General features: G+C 38.0%; 1 protein-coding gene across 1 annotated transcript; it reads right to left on the bottom strand.

Moving 5' to 3' along the window:
- Window positions 1-1,800: 1,800 nt before the first annotated feature.
- YIPF4 (Yip1 domain family member 4) lies at window positions 1,801-13,959 on the bottom strand. The gene is made up of 6 exons (XM_083350174.1): window positions 13,750-13,959; window positions 8,259-8,421; window positions 7,396-7,567; window positions 6,217-6,294; window positions 5,495-5,608; window positions 1,801-4,705 (listed from the first exon to the last, which is right to left on the bottom strand). The coding sequence occupies exons 1-6, from the start codon at window positions 13,847-13,849 to the stop codon at window positions 4,568-4,570; spliced, it is 765 nt and encodes a 254-aa protein (XP_083206300.1). The 5' UTR covers window positions 13,850-13,959; the 3' UTR covers window positions 1,801-4,567.
- Window positions 13,960-19,636: the final 5,677 nt, after the last annotated feature.

Below are 19,636 nucleotides of genomic sequence, written 5' to 3'. Positions count from 1 at the left end.
GGTTGCCGACCCCTGGGATAGTGAGATAATGCCCCTGCATTTCCACATATTGGAAGTAAGTAGTAAATCCCACTTTGTTGCGTTTAAATTAAAGACACTCGGACTTCTGTTTGAAGTTGTGGAACTTTTCCTTTCGAGCGGCTCTTCTATGTTCTCTACTTTTACTATTTCCAAGAAAATAATTTGGCCTTAAGCTGTTTCAGCCCCTTAGATAGCAATACTTTGGACCGATACAAGAAAATAATTGTTATGGCTACCGTATCTTGGCTGTAATAATCTGCATGCCGCAAGTCGTCAAAGAGTTAGTTTTATGTGCCGCTTTGTTGCTATCTGGTGGTAATCTGGATTTCAGCAGCCAAGATATGTTAGCCCTAACAACTGGCTGGGAAAGCTAGACCATTTGGAGGGTTGAAGGAAAAACTGATGCCTTTGAATTGTGATACTGAAGAAAATCATTGAGAATACCACCAATTACAAAAAGAACAAATCATTTAATATTGCAGGAAATAAAAATTGCACTGTTCATTGGAAGCACTAATAATAAAGCTATGGTTTTTGGATACCTAGTGCAAAGATAATAGTCAATGGAGAAAATTTTGATGCTTATAAAAATCAAATGCGATTGAAAGAGAAGCCAATGGAAGACAAGATCCAAGATACCATCACTAATGATACAAGCATGAGCTTACATGAAATCAGAAGCAGTAATCAAGAAACAGTCATGGCAGAACTATGTCCATCAGGCCACAGAATGCAGAACTTCCATTATCTGAAATGATACAATCACAGCACTGTACAGCAGTTGTGGTGAACAGCACTAATCGCCACTTCCAAGCCCAGTCTGGCCAGAAAGCTCAAAAGCTGAAAAGGAGTGTCTACAGCTCATCAGACACCCTGAAAGATACTATGTGTTATCAAAAAAACCATTGAGATACTCAAAAGAATCAACAGACATAGGCTATTTACTTTCAGCAGTCCTGTATTTCCGTTTTTTAAAAGCCTAGTCTTTTTATAGCAACATATTTTCAAGGTATGAGAATTTTCAAATATATTTTTGATGATTTGTGTATTGATACAAGTTCAGAAGCATTCAGTTTAATGCTGAGGAAGGAAGCTTATTTAAGAGTAAAGAAACTACTAATTTCTTACAGACACCGTTATGTCTATTTAGTGATAGGTTTCACAGGTAAACATTCTTCAATATTCAAGAGTTCTAGGAATATTCAGCTAAAATACAGAAAGCTTGAAAATCTGAAATGGAGGTATCAAAGTAGATAAGAACAATGGCCTACATCTATGCCATTGATATTCAAAACTTGAATTCAGTAAGCAAGGTAGATACATTTATTTGCAGAACTTATATGGCCTATTATCTCACATAGTGGTCCAACTAATAAAAACAGGATTAAAAGCAGAACAATACTATCAGGTGCCAGGCAAACCAAACTATTAGCCTCCTGACTCAACACTGTCAGCTTAGCCCAGCACTTGGTGTTCACATCATTCTACAAGGCTAAAAGAATAGGTCCTCTCAAATCTCCGTTGGGAGGCTATTCCAAAGGGCTGGGATGGGTACAGAGAAGGCACATTTCCAAAGTCCCATCAGATGACAGCATTTAAGAGAAAGGAACTGGAGTGTACCTACCATACCTGACCTAGAAAAAGGGCAGATATCCTTAGGTGCAGGTGGTCCCACAAATAACATAGCCCTGTGTAAGAGATAACAAGCCAATATTCACTTAAACAATATTCACTTAAAATAGTTACGAACGCCTATTGCAGAGAAAAGTATGTATATAGCATAATTAATTTTCTCAGGTTACAACATTCAGTAGATGAAACATGAATGTAAATAGGTTGTGTCAAACTGACATGGATATCCATGACTTTAGCAGATGGAAAGCTATAAAATTAAAACCTTGTAATTATTTTTACGTTTTCAGATGACAAAAGCTTGTATTTCAATAATCCTAAAAATTTATTTACATTCTTATAAACACAGGTTAAACATATAAAATACAGATATTTATCTCTTGGATTAGATATTATACAGAAGATTTATATGTATTGTGCAAACAAACTGAATTCCATTTTGTATAAAATACTTGTATTTACATATACGTTAGGCTAAAAATAGGAGTTGATGCACTATTATAAATAAATAGTTTAAACCACTGGGAAACTGTTGACAAAGCTTCTTTTATACAACATATTTAAATGATATTGAACCTTGGAAACATAATGGGTTCTGCTCAAGTTTACAGAAATTATTATTACATCCGAATATACACTTTAATCCAAAGCAGTTTCTAATCAATTAAGATAATAACTATTTGAATGAATTAGCATTTATACCAAATACATTTTTCTATTTAAGTATGCTTCTGATGATTGGCTGATTGCATAAATTTGAGATCATGCTGGACAGAATGGATAAAACCTTTAACCCACCATATGTTCAGGGCATTGGGTATGAGAAGTCTGATATTGCCTTGATTGCCCAATATCTGTGTTACATCTAGGCATAGCTATCTAATATAAAGCTGAATCTGAGTATTAAGAATTAAAATGGGTAGATGAAACTGAAATCTTACATTTTAAGCAGAAATAATATCGTATAGTTTCATACATCGTTTTTCTCCAATTTTAGTGTTTTTTCTTCTTCTAAATAAAAGTCTACCCTAGAATTGGATGTTCTAGAGGCCATTCAATATGTGGTTCTGAAAATGATCACTATCATGATTACACAGAAAAGCGTAGACTGTTTTTAAGTAGAAAGCAGCACTTCCAGAGCTTTTACAAGTACAGGTTTGAAAAGAAGATATAACTGTTATTCTTCAATTTTTAGAATTCCGTAGAGGGGGAATTAATAGAAGGCGCATTTTGAAGCCTTTTTGTTTTATTGCTGGCTTTGATTTCCAAGAATATACTCATAAAAATAAACTGGGTCTAATGAAACGAAGGGGGTGTAGAAGGAAAGACTGATGAAAACAGCGTTACAGCACAAGCCTCACCCTGTCTCGTGACACTCCTTATGTCATGCATTGCACACATGTGTTGGAGCTTGCAGTGTGATGCTTCTTTTATCATTCTGACAAAAGCAACCCAGATCCTGTGGATGTGCTGAATAATAAACTAACATAGGGAATAGATTAAAGTTATTTTCCTAAATGCTGATAATTTTCATCAAAACAAGAGAATGTTAGATCTAAATGTAATCTGCTCAATGATAAAAATCTGCTGCTCGACTTACAGAATTGGCAGAAATTGAGAATTTGTCAGTAGAATCAACGGATAGCCAGAGTAGTTCTTAGCTACTTATTTTTCTATTAAATGTTTAACTTCTTACTCAAATACAATCAAATTTAATTGATATGAAAATGTTTAGAGTTACTGAAAAACAGTAAGATAATATCCTGGCTATAAGTTATTTAAATGCAGCGAGATGTCAATGTGCATCCAAAAATCAAATTCAAAAAATGCAAAATTGTTTCTCTATTTGGATAAACAACTCAATGCAATTTGTGCCTTGATTTCAAATTTGACAAATTTACTTGTATGTCAATATCTACTTATCTGAATAAGCAGACTGGATTCAATATGTACCTTGCAAACAATAAATGTTGCTATGAAAATCCTTATTTAATAATGCAGAATGTCTTTTTTATTTGTGACTAATATAAAATTATATTAAAGAACCATTTCAATAATGTCAATTCATATTAAACGATAATCAAATTGTAAATGCAACTTTGCAGCTAACAATTTTACCAATTCCAAACCAGTTTACAATGAACAGCAAAACAAGGTGTTATAAAACAAGTTCAATATTGAAGAAAACAATGTTTATTCTACTGAAGATTTTTTCCAGAATCATACTATTTATTTAAACTTTTTTCCACTTACCACTTTCATAAAGGTGCAGATAAAAACTTTTTTCTGAAAGATTTCAAAATCAACTTTGTAAAGCAATATTTTGCTATGACATATTTACAGGAACTTTTTTTACAAAAAGAATTACTTCAAATACTACTAAATATTACTTCAAACATTTCATGTTATTGTAATGACAACCATAAATCCCCTTTACAATGAAATTTCCTAAACCAATCTTTGATCAACATAAAACTTTAAATCAGAATTGATAACTCAATAGCCAAGTCAAGATTGGACAAGATTACACATTATAATATAGGAACAATGAGGATTGGCTGATAAATACATTTATGGAAACTATAGTTTCAAATGATAACTCATTTTTTTCCAAGTTCCATGAGAGTTTACCTATCATATGGACCTCGTGCTTTTGGCACAAGTAACAAGTTTCTTCAAACAGCATGTTTGTAAATGTTACCATCCTTATTCTTTGAAAATCTAACAAACCTAAAACTCTGGTATAAATCTGTAATATAATTAAAAATGCTTAAATAATAATACACAGATGTACTTAAGGATACTATTGAAACTTCGTCCGCCTGATAGGACACAGTCACTTGCATTTTCTATCCACCAACCGTTCAGTCTTCATGGTGCTCAAAATGTCCTTGTTTGAATCTAGCAATTTTGGTCACACCCCGGTATATAAAGACAGAAAATAAATGTACAATAAAAAGATGGGATAAATCAGAAGAGGCTTCTTGGTTTTAAATTCTTCACCAACTAATAAGGAAGCAGCACTGTATGCAGCCCAAAACACTCCAAAAAGCTGGCAGAAATTAAAGAAAAAAGAAATGTTATCAAGAGAAGGAAAGTCCCAAACTGCATGGCAGAACTTTTTTTTTAATCAAGAAACAGCAGAATAAACTCTGGTTATGCACAGTAATCTGAAACTAAATTCCTACTGCTATGTGGACAATCTGACGTTGCAGTTCAACATATCTGGAAGGCACTACATAGCAGGAAACTGATCTCCAGTTAATAGCAAATCAGTTCTGTAATCCCAAATGAATGCATTTAGAAAATGAGAAAGCCCTAACAAGATTTTTTTGTTTTGTTTTCCTCCCCATGCTTATTAAAACAGTCAATTTATTATTATTTGGAGAAAAAAGTAATTTTATCCAACTGTTTTTGAAAGCTTTCTTTAACAGGTTGGTTTCTTTTATATCTTTAATGTCAAAACTATACAGTAGTTTTGAGGTTTTTCTACATCAAAATATTTATAAGAATGTAGCCATTAAAAGATGGAATACTGTAAGTCAAACTTTATTATATATTATATCTCATATCGTATATATTTTATATCCCTGCCTGAGCTGGGCTGAGAGAGGCTGACCCAAGGTCATCCAGCTGGCTTTCATGGCTAAGGCAGGACTTGAACTCATGGTTTCTTGCTTTCTAGCCATAATCATTGGACTGAATTGGGTCTCAATTTATAGGCCTAAATTAGCTCAAAAGCAAAGCAGAACGCGAGTACTATCTGCATAATATACTGCTGTATAAAATTAATTTATTGTTGAGATTTTAGTCTTCTTGTCATGAATAATACTGAACTTACTTTTATTAGAGTAGAAACGATTTCAAATGATCCAACTACCAGGAGTACAGGTACTATTACAATAAGAGGAAGTAAAGAATATCCAATCACTCCAAGAACTTGGCCATATGCAACCTGTAAATTTAAAATACTTCAGTCATTGTTTCCAGTAACTCAGTCTACTAACAAAGATAAGTGTTCAAGCTTGAGTACATAAGTCAAATATGTTCTTACAAGCCTAATACCCAAATCCTCTTGTTCATGTAGTCATTTTCTAAACAATCAAAACTCCACAGAATGGTGGACTTAAAACTATAAAAAGGAAGGCTCTGGTTAGAAAAATATCCTTAATAACAAGAGCAGTTCAACAAAAGATATTGAAAAGGATATGCTAAAAGACAAGGGTTTATTTGAAATGGGTGTTGAAAAGAAAAATAGATTGAAAAGCATATTTTTGAATAGAGGTTGGATACCCATTTGTTTTGAATAATTTGGATTTCAGTATTTAACAGCAGAATTGTCTCAGTGGTATAAATAGACTTTTTCAATGTTACCAGTTTTCTTTTTCTATACTTCCCAGCTTACTGCTGATTACCTTCTGATAAACCCATAATATTGGGCAACTAGCATTCATCCAAGTTGATCTTAGATAGGACCATAAAATGGGCAACCAAGGAATGAAAATCATTATAACTAGTGCCAACTTAAAAAAAATTTAAACTGAAATTTCACAAAATTCTTACCTCTCCTCCAAGAACCCTGGCCAACAGGAAGATTGTTAAGGATCCAAATATCCATATAGTTATAATCCAGGATACCACCTTAAGAAATTGTTAAAGATGGTTACTTCTGAACTGAAAAATTAATTAATTTTGACAAAACAACTCTTCCTTAAATTGAAAAACAATACTTTCAATCAGCCCATTCATTCTTGTTCATGCAATTGTGCAAGCCTTATTCTGGACAAAATACCGGTTTGCTTCATATTATGAAATTTTGTGATTATCATAATTAAACTGAATGGCAGAAAAGTGCTAGGTTTCAGGGTGGGCTTGAATATCTACATTACATCTATCAACCTGTCCTTAATTCATATACATATTTTCCTAAGATAATACAGCCACTCTGCAAACTCATGCTGATTTTTAAAGGAGATGCTGACAGATGCAACGTCTGTTCCTAGACTTGCTCCAAAATACCTTTTCAACTTCAGATCAAACGTACAACCCTACTAAATCCTGAGTACATAACAGATGAACAAATAAAATACAGTACTTTGTTCATTAACACTACTGAATGCCATGATCCTTTAAATAACTTCTCTAAATTCGATAACATAAGTAATACATGATAAACTTTAAAAGTGATTAATTATGGATCAGTGGCTCCTAGCTTTGATAATTGTAACAGTAACAGGAATAGCAGTAATAGTTTTAGTTATTTTGCATAAGTAGAATTTTCAGATTCAAAAGGTTGTTCCTAAGAGCTGCTATTATCTTCAGCCCCTGCTTATGGAATTCCTGTTGACCACTATAAGAAACAGAACAGATTCATCTTGATCCAGAAGGCCTCTTCAAAATTACATTTCAAAAAGGAGGTAACCACTATCAATGGATTAGGGCCAAAAAGTTCAGTCTGCAGAACCCATTCAACTTTCACTTGGAAATAGTAGATTAAAAATAAACAAAAAGCATGATAATGCAAGCACAAGCACTCTATTGAAGGAGAAATAAAATTTAAGTTAAAAAACATCACCATATTCCAGTTATTTTTCAAAGTATATTCAAGTTTTTATATGAAGATGCAGGCAAGTTTAACATCTGACTGATAACAGTTTAACTGTAACTGATAACAGTTTAACTGTATTAACAGTTGATGACAGTTTAAAATAATGAAGGTGCTTTAAAAAAAAATTCACCCACCTTGAACTGTCCATATAATGAGATCATTGAGAAGAATAAGACAATAGCCAAAGGGCCCCAGAAGTCAGGATTATCTCTTACTACTTGTCTGTTGAATCCAAGAGAAGGCATTGGCATCAAGACACACCGAATTTTGTAGTATATATCCTTCAGATCAATGTCTAATTCTTCTCTGTTTAAAAAAGTAGAAGTTCCATAATATGTCCTGAAATTATGGCTTAGCATTATTTGAAAAGACAGACTTTATGAATTGTATATGAAACACAGTAACTGAAAGATTCCCCCCCAAAATATTTTAGCTATTATTGAACAAGAAGTACTGACACTTTTTAATAATAGCAAACAATAAACAATAAGCTAAGCCATTCCTTGTCTGACAGCAATATTATTCCATGTTAAATACTGCAAGAGAATATTCTTACTCCCTAGGAAAGAAAATTATAGTAGGAAACCTAGAAATTATACTATTATCAGAAATTGATGTCCTTTTATCCATGGAATACAGATGCAAATATACACACCTTAAGCGTTTTTAAACAATTGTCTATCATAGCTTTGAGCTTCTCCTGATTAAAGTTTTTAATATTTTTATATTGATTCCACTAAAAAAATATTTTAATCTATAATGTTTTCTGAACAGTACACTATGACATGCTGCCGAAATGGAAAATTCTATTTATAGTTTCCAAAAAATATTGAAATGATAGCTGTACTTAAATGTCAATAAATACAGAATTATTTGTCAACTTTTCTTTTCATTTACCTCTTTCTTCACTCTTCCTTAAATACTGCCCTTGCACTAAAAGAAGAAATTGGTTGGAAGGGCACAGTTGAGCTAAGAATCTCAAAGCAATGTTACTTACAAGAGTGGTTTGTTGTCTTCAGGGTCATCATCTTCCACGTCTAAAAGCCAGCCATAACCTCTTTGTCTCAGGAAGTTGGTTGCTGTGGATTCTTTCATAAATTCCACATTTCCTCCTCCAAGGTTCAGTTTCACATCTGTAGATGCTATTGAGCCACTTAGATCTTAAGTTAAAAAAAATGTAGTCAAGAATATATATTTTGCTATATATGAGAAAAGGGAAGGTCCATAGCCTAATGTTCATATCACACTACATTGTTGCATTTTTGGTTTGTTTTTTGCTTGACCAAACTCAATCCACAAAAGAAAACATGGTTTATAAATTAAAGCGGATGAATTTGCATATTATCCTAAGCTTAAAAGAAAGTGTAACATAATGAGAGAAGCTAAATTGTCCTCAAACACATATAAGAACATTGCTTACAAAGAAATACATTGGTTGCATAAAGAAATCAAAAGAAGTGCACTGCAAAAATGTGTTAACGTGAACTTAATAAATTTTGAAAGCAGTGATATCCTTTGGAAGGTTTGTGATTGCCTTGGAAGTTGTTGGATGCATGCATAGTTTACATTAGATTTGGGACCACCAGCAAAATAGCATGGACACACATGGGCGGATACCTGGAGACAGTTTTTAAAGCAACCATGACAGCTTTCCAAAGGACCTGGCTGCTTTAAAAACTTCAGGAAGGGGTGATACGTTTTGCAAAGCCCTAACAAAAAAAAAAGGGACGCGGTGGCTCAGTGGGTTAGGACGCTGAGCTTGTCGATCAGAAGGTTTGGCGGGTCGAATCCCGAGTGCCGCATAACAGTGAGTGCCTGTTACTCGTCCCAGCTTCTGCCAACCTAGCAGTTCGAAAGCACATAAAAATGCAAGTAGAAAAATAGGGACCACTAAGGTGGGAAGGTAACAGCGTTCCATGCGCCTTTGGCGTCTAGTCATGCCGGCCACATGACCACGGAGACGTCCTCGGACAAGCGCTGGCTCTTCGGCTTTGAAACGGAGATGAGCACCGGCCCCTAGAGTCGGAAACGACTAGCACCTATGTGTGGGGGAACCTTTACCTTTACCTAACAAATACCAATATATTTATCCATTGTGGAGAGCTGAAAGGTTCACTTTAGTATGAAGTTTCATAGGGTTCTTTCCTATAGTTCAGTTGAAATGCCAACAGTTAATTAGCCAACAGGAAACTAAAGCAATATAGAATTTGCTGTCCATATATGCTTTTGCTTGCTGCCAGAGGATAGTGGTGTTATTTCCTGTGCAAGAAAGATAATGCTGTCCCATCTTATCATCATCAGCTGGCAGGAAAACCATTCCCTAATCACAGAGAGAAAGCTTGTTCTGTAGATTTAGATCCTGACTCCTTTCACTTGCCACTTCTCCCAGCCTGGGGGATCAGCTGCCCAAGCTAGGAGAAAGAGAAGGCAGATCTCTTTACTCCCCAGATCTTCAAACTAATCAGTGACTCAAAAATTTGAACCAGATAATTCAAACAGCAGACTGGCACAGGAGTCTGTAATAACCTTCACTGTTTTAGTACTGCCTGCCCACTTCCAAGCTGTTGTTCAGGTTGAACTTGAACATAAGATTAGTATTATTTCAAAAAAAGAAGATTAAATGAAAAAGAGGCCAAACAACAACTGACAGATGAAATGCTAGGGTGGGGAAAGGATATGCATTTTTTCTCCTGCATTATCACATAGTCCACTTATTCATGTAGGTGGCATGGCAGAAAAAAAATAGATTGTTTGGATTTGTCAATGATGTGGTTAGGCAGAAACAGGGAAATACTTTTACACTGCAGAAAACTTATGTACCGACAACAAATACTCTAAAATCTTGTAAATTAAAAGACTATGGGCAAAGCAATTTTATATGACAAATCTAAAAACTAAAGAATTGGAGAAAAGTATCTGTGATTTATTATATATAACTCTAAGTCTAAGAATAAGATACTTTCACAATCCAGAGTAAGATGCAGCCAAACTCTGTTCCAATTATGCAAAGTAGACAACTGTTTGATTAGTGAGCAGGGTAGATTAAAAACTTGGCCTGTTAGTTCTGTAACGATAATGCTCAGATTCTGCTGAAGCACTGCATCTATTCTTTCTAAAATCTATAGAGCTGCTATTATACTTTTCTGTTCACTGCACAAAAATGTTTTTGATTGAAGAGCAGGAAGGAGATTTAACTTAAAAACAGAACAGTTTAACCATCAGTAGAACTCATGGGGTGTTCAGTTTTGAAGTACAGAGCCATATACAGTGTAGAGAACTAGTTGAGTTTTGAAGTTTTCCATTAAAAACCTGGAAATAGCAATAAATTTAATACAGTAGTCCTCTACTTATGACCACGGTTGGCACTAGAACTTCTGTCCCTACGTGATGTGGTTGTTACACAAGCCACACCCAATTTTACCCTATTTAACAGAATAACAGAGTTGGAAGTGATCTTGGAAGTATTCTAGTCCAGGGCTTTTCAACCGGTGATATGCGTACCACCTGTGGTACATTTTTTTTAATCCCATTTATATCCCGCCCTTCTCCGAAGACTCAGGGCGGCTTATAATCTAAGCACAAATCAATATGCTTAGCAATAGCCTTCATTCTATGTATATGCCTGCTTATTAGGGCTTTCGGACCCCCCCCCAAGCGGCATTTTTACAAAGTCAGCTCATTGCCCCCAACAATCTGGGTCCTCATTTTACCTACCTCGGAAGGATGGAAGGCTGAGTCAACCTTGAGCCTGGTGGGATGCGAACCTGCACTAACTGCAGGCAGCTAAGGAGGCATTAGCCCACTGGTCCACCAAGGCTCTTGGCATGTGGCAGGTGGTACGCAGCCCTGGCCAGCCCAGCCCAGCGTAGCGGGGGAGGGAATGAGCCAAAGCGGCACAGCGCAGGACTTGCCATGACCGAATCTTCAGGAGCAGCAGGGCTGCTTGGGGCAAGGCAAAGACCCAGGATCGGCACTTCCGCCACACCCAAGGAGGAGGAGGGGGACAGAGACAGGAAGGGATATAAAAGGTGGCAGTTTGGGCGGGAGAGGGAGAGAGAGAAAAAAGATGCAGCCTTGGGAGAAGGAAGAAAGAGACAGCTGGAGCTGCACTGAAGGGAAGAGGAGTAGGAGTGAGAGAGGAGAGGACAAAAAACTGTCACTAAGTGAATTGTTGTAAGTCGAGGACTACCTGTACTTGATCGTTTTTCCCCCCTTTTTTGGTCATCAAGTTTTTGACACTTTGCTAGGCGACTGGCGGTACTCGGATATTGCCTTATCCTAAAAGTGGTACAATGGGTGAAAAGGTTGAAAAGCCCTGTTCTAGTCCAACCCACAGCAGGAGACCTTCCAGACCAGCACCCACAACTTCTGAAGGTAAGCTGTTCCACTGGTTAATTTTTCTCACTCTTAGGAAATTTGTCCTTACGAAGTTCTAGATTGCTTCTCTCCTTGATTTATTAAATTTATATGCCACCCATCACGCTATCCAGAGTGACTGCATATGCAATGGTCACTAAGCAAATCATCAAGATAAGTAAGCAAATCTTGCAGTGATCCAGCTTCCCCTTTTGCTTTCTGGAAGTCCCCTGGGAAGGTTATAAATGGAGATCACATGACCCCAGGATGCTGCCACCATCCTAAATACAAGCTGGTTGCCAAGCACCTGAATACTGATCAAGTGACAATGGGGATGCTGTGATGGTCATAAATATGAAGACCAGTTGTAAGTTACTTTTTTTCAGTGTCATCATAACTCTGAATGGTTGTACCTCCCATATAGACTACTGTAATGCTCTCTACATGGGGCTGCCCTTGAAGACCACCCTGAGGCTTCAGCTGGTGCAGAGTGCAGCTGCACGGGTTGTGATGGGAGCACCCCGATACTCCCATATTACACCCCTCCTGCGTGAGCTGCATTGGTTACCGGTTGCCCTCCGGGTGAGATTTAAGGTGCTAGTACTTACCTTTAAAGCCCTACATGGCTTAGGCCCGGGATACTTGCAGGACCATCTGCTGCCGGGAACAAATTCCCATCGCCCAGTACGCTCACACAGAGAAGGCCTCCTCAGGGTACCGTCAGCTAGGCAATGTCGGCTGGCGACCCCCAGGGGGAGGGCCTTCTCTGTGGGAGCGCCAGCCCTATGGAATCAACTCCCCCCTGAGCATCGGAAGGCCCAAAATCTCCAATCCTTTCACCGCGGCCTCAAAACACTCCTTTTCCACCAGGCTGACCTGGACTGACAGGCATTTTAATTAATTATATTTAGAATTTTTAATTTATTTTTAGTTTTTAATTTTAATTTGTTGCACAGATGATTTTAATTTTATTTTTATCTTAATTTCTGTACTTATTATATGTTTTGTTGTTAGCTGCCCTGAGTCCTTCGGGAGATAGGGCGGGATATAAATCCCATCAATAAATAAATAAATAAATAAATAAATTGTCATCATAGAAGGACATAATAGCATCCATACTAATTCAGCTCCGAGGCCAGTCTAGTTCACATTTTGTCTTCATAGCAGCTAATCACATGGTTATGTTATTAAGAGCAGTTTCAATTGCAATTTCTTAGCGATGTCCCTCAGCAACTGGTATCAAAAGTTTTAGTGTTTCTGGTGTCAAAATGTAAACCATAGTTGCCAGGATCAACAGGGATTGTAAACCTCCTTCAAACACTATCATCTCACTTTTTCCATCTTTCTCCCAAAAGATGTCCAAGCCTGTCAATCATACTAATTCGATGTGATCAGCGTTAAAAGTTTTCAACTTCACTTATCATCACTTATGTTGACCAACTAATTTCCCCCAACTGTCGCCCTCCAGTGGTATTTGACTACAACTCCCAGAAAGCAGCTCAAAGGCGTCCCAAGCCTGCTGTACACCTCCGGAGATCCTACACACAACAGCAATCTGTGCTGATGCCCTATCAGAGTAAGTCACCAAGGTGCCACATCCACAGCCTTGTGCGTGTGTGTGTGTGTGTGTGCAATATATGGAAGAGCGGGAGCCCGCAAAGAATGGAAGGAAACCCCCAGAAGGCTTGCCTAACTCAAGTTTTAGTATATGCTCCCTTTGTTTGTTTAGCGCAGGGGTCTTCAAACTTGGCCCTTTTATGACTTGTGGACTTCAACTCCCAGAATTCCTCAGCCAGCTTTGCTGGCTGAGGAATTCTGGGAGTTGAAGTCCACAAGTCATAAAAGGGCCAAGTTTGAAGACCCCTGGTTTAGCGGCTCTGCGGAACTCAGTAAAGCTCCACACTCCTCCTCCTCCTCCTCCGCCAGCACCACCATTCCTCGATCCCTCCTTATTTACTGGGCACGTTAGCCCAACCCTCCTCTCTTCCCGCAGGTGCCTCTGCCACGCAGACCAGGCTGCGCTACAGGGCTCCGCATTTCTTGGCATCTGCTCGGTTCCCTCCTCCAGGCAGCCCCGGGGGTGCCCTCTCCGCAGGAGGCGCTTTCCCCGCGCCCCACTCCCGTTCCCTTACCTTCGGCATCGGCTGAAGAGACGAAGGTGAAATCGCCGTTATTGGGAGCGTAGAGCGGCTGCACCGGAGGCGACGCTTTGGGGGGACCCGGGTGCTGCATTGCTCCTGGAAAGCCCGGTCGGAGAGCCAAGAGAGGGCCGAGCGGGAACGGCCGGGCAGCCGGGTCAACAGCAACCCGCGGAGGCGGAGATCACCTCCTCCTCCTCCTCCCTCCTCCTCCTCCTGCTGACTGAGCATCAACCACAGCAAACCTGAGATCGACTTTCCGATTGGGCTCCCGTAAAGCCCTCTTCGATTGGCTGCTCAGATCTGCTTCCCGATTGCCTCGGAACTGAATTTCATTGGTCTGGAGAAGCCTGGGTGCTTGGTAATTGGTTGGGTCAGTAGGAGACGGCAGGCGGAAGAAAGAAAAAGGTGGAAGGGAGGGGGGCAGGTCTTCTGGGGGGAGGAAAGGGGGGGGGGTGGCGGTATATAAATGTAACTAAATAAATAAATATATAAATAAATAAATAAATCTTGTACAGTCTTCCGTGAAACTTCCACGCCGATGATGATGATGATGATGATGCCACGAAAGAAGCTTCGGTTAGAACTCTGATTGGCTACTTCCTTGCATTGGTGCATTTATTTTGTTGCGTAAAAAAAAAAAATAGGGATTTCTCTGCTTATTTTTTTGCTTAGCAAGCGCCTGTTCTGTTGATCTATTAATGCTCAGCCAGTATTGTAACGCTGAGGAGGCAGAATGTATCCACTGAATCTACTGTTAGATCTCTGAGTTATTTGCAGTAGATCAGCACGGAGTTCCAATGGTCAAGTATTTAATAGTTGGAACAACGACTGAAATGCTAAAATGACAATAGTTTTCAGATAAACCAAAGCTCAAACTTCATCAAGACACGCTTTTTCGAAAACCTGGGCTGGTCTTAGAAGTATTTCTGTTGCTTTTACGTGCATTCTTATATGCCTTGAATATAATTGGAGGAGTGATGTGGCAACTTACTTTTACCCCACTGCCTTTCCTTCACTGTTGCAGCAATTTTGAACCTGAAGATGCAGAAGCAGGAAATGCATCAGTCAAGATCATTAATGCACCAAAGGTACCAGGGGCCACAGTATGAAAGATCCTTTCAATTACTTTTAACAACAGAGGACAGAAAAAATCCCGCCACTAAAGATGCAGATTCAAACATGCAGATTCTTTCTTGAAATCTAGAAAACAGTACAGCATTAGCTAAAAGAATCCTTTAATATGAATATGGGGCTATTTTAAAAACAACACAAATATATTGTTATTGATATTTGTTAGATTCATAGCCCACACTTTCTCGAGAAGCTCAAGGTTATTTAACGTGAGAGTCCAGTTATTTTATACTCAAGCTGAGAGAACACAAGTGGCCCAATGTCATCCAATGAGTTTCCATAATTCAAAGTGGATTAGAATCTGGATTTTCCCAATACTAGTCAATACTTTATTATTACACCAGAGTCTGGAGCCTAGATAGCACAATATGGTATACGTACTGTAGAAAGTCAGCACCCACCCACCTTCCTAGAGAAGGAAATATTTTGGAGGATATTAAAAAAGGCAGAATATTATATTTGCCTAAAGGAATAATGGAGAAAAAAATCATAGACAAAAACAGTCTCCCTGCCCCAGGCAGAAACTGAGCAGGCCAGCTTTTAGAAATGCAGATTTGGTAATCTGTTCAGGAAGACTTGGTCAATCTATTCATAAGCAAAATGTCTTTAGACACAACTCCCATAGATAGAAGACTGGAACTGAAGGGATTAGAAAAACAAAGATTCCAAGGGCAGGACTTGACCTTTAGGACATAATAGGATTAACCCACCGCCATTAGAATACCAAAAGGGCACAGGTCAAAGTACATTGCACAGGAACAGGCATCTCAAATATAAAGCCCAAGGTATAAAAACCCACCCACTCTCAACTCCATTTGGTCAGCTGTGCCAGAACCACATGACTGCCGATTCTGCTCATCAATAAAGAAATCTTTTTTCAAAAGCAGCCTCTATTTTATTCCCAGCTTGGAATTGGACTTGGTTTTTCTTCCCACAGTATGCTAATTAAAGATAATCAATTTGAGTTTAATATGAGAAATATTATAAGATGTAAAGACTTACTAACAGACACGGGGGACCTGAAAACCAAACAACAATTAGAGGAACAAGGAATAAAGATGGAGAACGCAAATACAATCTAGATATGAAAAAGATGTTAAAATAGATGGTTTTAATTTGGGGACAACAGTTAAATGGAATACTCACGGGAACTGAAGAAAAATGGATAAAAAAATGTATATACGGAATTAGAGGAGGAACAAGTGAAAGAGTCAGTGATAAAATGGACAAGAAATTTTGGATACATGATTGAATTAGATAGATGGCAGCAATTATGGGAAAGAAACTATAAACTGACAATGGCGACAGTGTATAAAGAAAATATGTACAAAATGTTTTATAGATGGCACATGTCTCCAGAAAGATTAGCTAAAATGTTCAAGGATAGATATATGAAAAAACCAGGTTCTTTTTATTATATGTGGTAGATGTGTGTAGAAGCTAAAACTTATTGGAATATAATTAGAACATGGGTAGAAAAGATGATCAAGTATGTTAATACTTGATAAAATATTACGGTATATTTGTTGATATTTGTTGATATGTATGGGGGAGAGTTGGGAAAAATAAAAATAAACGTTTTTTAAAAAAAAATAAAAATAATCAATTTGTGATTGAACATGTAATGAACCAGGCCAATGTATGCACTCATATTCTGCTAACTAGTAAGATGTTCTATTTTATTTTGGTTTAGTGTGTCTCAGAGATTATAGTAATAAATTACTGTACTGTATCATAAATTGTTGAGTTCTCCCTTTTTATATTGCTATGCCTTTTATTTTTGTAGTTCTATTGATTCTTTCATATTATTCTATGCACGGTATTTTTAAAAATGTGTTTGCAATTTTACGATTAAAAAATAACTTGGAATTGATTCACTGTCAGCTATCTGTGGTTGCCAGTGAGCAGTCCTACCTTCAGTTAACTCACATATGTGCTGTTCTAGATGTGTCAATAGCATTGCTGCTGTTTTTTTTGTTTTTGTTTTTTATTTCCATTTATATCCCGCCCTTCTCCGAAGACTCAGGGTGGCTTACAAGCTTAGCAGTAGCCTTCATTCTATGTATATGCCTGCTTATTAGGGCTTTCACACACACACAAGCGGCATTATTACAAAGTCAGCTTAATTGCCCCCAACAATCTGGGTCCTCATTTTACCTACCTCGGAAGGATGGAAGGCTGAGTCAACCTTGAGCCTGGTGGGATGCGAAACTGCACTAATTGCAGGCAGCTGGTGTTACTTAAGGAGGCATTAGCCCACTGCTCCACCAAGGCTCTGTTTACAGCTATTCCAGGGGCAAAACAAGGGCAAAATGGGCTTTCTGAAAATTGAAATGGATTAAAAATTACTTGAGCACAATGTTTCAAGATTGGCTATCTAGACTTGCCATATTAAATATAAAAATGTGTGAGCTAAAAAAATAAATGTTAACCAGTTTCATCTTTCCCCTTGAGCAAGAATAAATAATAGTATTGTTCTTAATTATAAAATAAAAACTTCATCTGTAAATGATATACATTTATAATGTTTCATATGAAACAGTATTTATTTGTTGAGGGTTGGGTGAATTCTAGAGCTCATTTGCCCTTTCCTTAACTTTTGAAACAATCCCTGAATTTTGCTTCCCACAGCAGTGCCATCATTCCCAGGGTTCTGACCTAATTAGAATATAGATCTAAAATATGGGATTTCAGTGGTCAGACAGCTTTTGCATATATCATTACAGTGTTGGTATAAGAATCCAGTTCTTTTTTATATATATCAAATACAACATGAATCAATTCATACTACAACAGAATGCAAATAAATGTTCTATCAGTCACAGTCCTAGGACATGTGGGGGAATTGTGGGAGCAACTGTCACCTAGGAAACCTAGATAGATTTAGGAGTACAACTCCACAGACACTCTGTTGTGAAATCCACTGGTTGAAGTTGGACTCCATAGAGCCCTTCAACTGTTAACTACTATGGTGGCTTCCCTGTTGCACAGCAGCATTCTTGCCTAGATTTTGTCACCTTGGTGGTAGAGCTGCCAAGGCTAGTTCTTGGTGACTTCAAACTGTAGAATTTGGAGCAGCTCAAGAATTCATGGCAATTCTTGACTTGAGCATTGGAGATTGCATATTGGTCTGGTTTCTGTCTTGGGGTAGCGTGATAGCATATGCACCTGGAGAAGCCATGCATGGAATCTTGGCAGCACAGAGCTTTTCCATGGTGGAGGCAGTACATTCTAAAGAGAAATGCAAATTTAAAAGTCTGTGCAGTCCTGAACTAAGAGGAAGGGGGAAGGAGACGTTCAGGGTAGCCACACCCTAGAACAGGGGTCTTCAAACTCGGCCCTTTTATGACTCATGGACTTCAATTCCCAGAATTCCTCAGCCAGCATGCCTGGCTGAGAAATTCTGGGAGTTGAAGTCCATGAGTCATAAAAGGGCCAAGTTTGAAGACCTCTGCCCTAGAATTTCTCAAGATATATCTATTGGGATGGATGGATATAGCTTTAGTTCGGCAAGATTCTGTCCATTAGATGTAAGCAAATAAAGGATTGGGCTCAATTGGGTTTCGCTGTCATCTTTGAACTTGGGCCTAACGAACAGTTGCATTGTGTGCTGGTAATCAAAGATATAACTATTAGTCCCTTGCTATGGTTGGGTCACTCTGTGATTGCTTTTACTTGACTGGTTAGGGTTCCAGAAGGGTTTCAGAAGGATGTGTTCCAGAAATTGCTTAGTGTTTTTTTTGAGTTTTCAGTGGACAGTTCAATTGAGTCCTTTGTTACACTCTAAAATAGGCATGTATGGAGGGATTTAGATCGGATTGTTCCTATATGGCCTCTGACTGTAGTCAATCCTGGGTGTTTCTTGGTTTTTTGAGAAGCTCCAGAAGATGAAATAACAGAAGAGATGCCAAGAGTGACAATGGAGAAAGATAAAGAGAAAAACCTGGCCTTCAGGCTTACTACAGGTAAGAACCCATCTTACATTGTGGCAAAAAGAGCAACAAAATGTGAGTATTTTTTCTGCTGTTATCATAACCACAAATAGCTGTCCAGCAGCCCTTTATAAGGTGCCCATTTATTGCTGCAGAGAATAGGCTACAAGAACATTTGAAGAGCCTCTGTGAAGAATAATTTAGGCATCTAGAATAAAGTCACTCAGATCCATTTGGAAACTCCGACTGGTCAACTCCTATCACAATGATGGAAGCACAATCTTGCATGCTTAGCTGGGTTGAGTCTTGTCCAGGAGACACTTTTACCTTATTAGTCCTTTATCCAGAATTCATAGCTAACAATATGTTACTATTGAAATGTTGTTTATTGCTAGGCTGGTTGGACAAATTAAGGAAGAAAGATCTGGTGGGATATATGAGCAGGATGGTCCTACTGACCTTATGACCTACTGGATGCTTCGTATAGGTGTTGGTTAATCACTGTAGGAATAGAATGGTGGACCGATTCACCAAATGTTTTAGTATTATAGCTCTTACCACCTCTTGCCATTGGCTATTGATGTCCAAATATGGCAATGGGGAGTGCTGGCAATTGATGTCTAACTTTTACAGGGCCACCATTTTCCCTTCCTTCTTCTTTGATATAATCCAAGCTGGCTCTTATTACAGCCTAACACATAGCAGATGACAAACATAATACTTTCCAGAGGCGTGATATTTCTTTAGGTTTTCCAAGCAACGGGGAGGTTGTGGTCAATTTTGTAAGAAAATCTTATTGTTCTTATTAAGAGTCT

Source organism: Vipera ursinii (assembly GCF_947247035.1).
Source record: "Vipera ursinii genome assembly, chromosome: 1".
NCBI classification, from domain to species: Eukaryota; Metazoa; Chordata; class Lepidosauria; order Squamata; family Viperidae; genus Vipera; species Vipera ursinii.
Note: the sequence above shows the minus strand (reverse complement) of the source record. Positions and strands in the feature narration are given on the sequence as shown.

What these genes read in the sequence shown, in the direction of transcription:
- YIPF4 (XM_083350174.1), bottom strand. Translation starts at nt 13,849, where the DNA reads ATGCAGCACCCGGGTCCCCCCAAAGCGTCGCCTCCGGTGCAGCCGCTC. An exon ending in CTCTTCAGCCGATGCCGAAG is followed by an intron (nt 8,422 to 13,749) that starts GTAAGGGAACGG and finishes TTTTAACTTAAG; the next exon opens with ATCTAAGTGGCTCAATAGCA. An exon ending in CATTATATGGACAGTTCAAG is followed by an intron (nt 6,295 to 7,395) that starts GTGGGTGAATTT and finishes CAATTTCTTAAG; the next exon opens with GTGGTATCCTGGATTATAAC.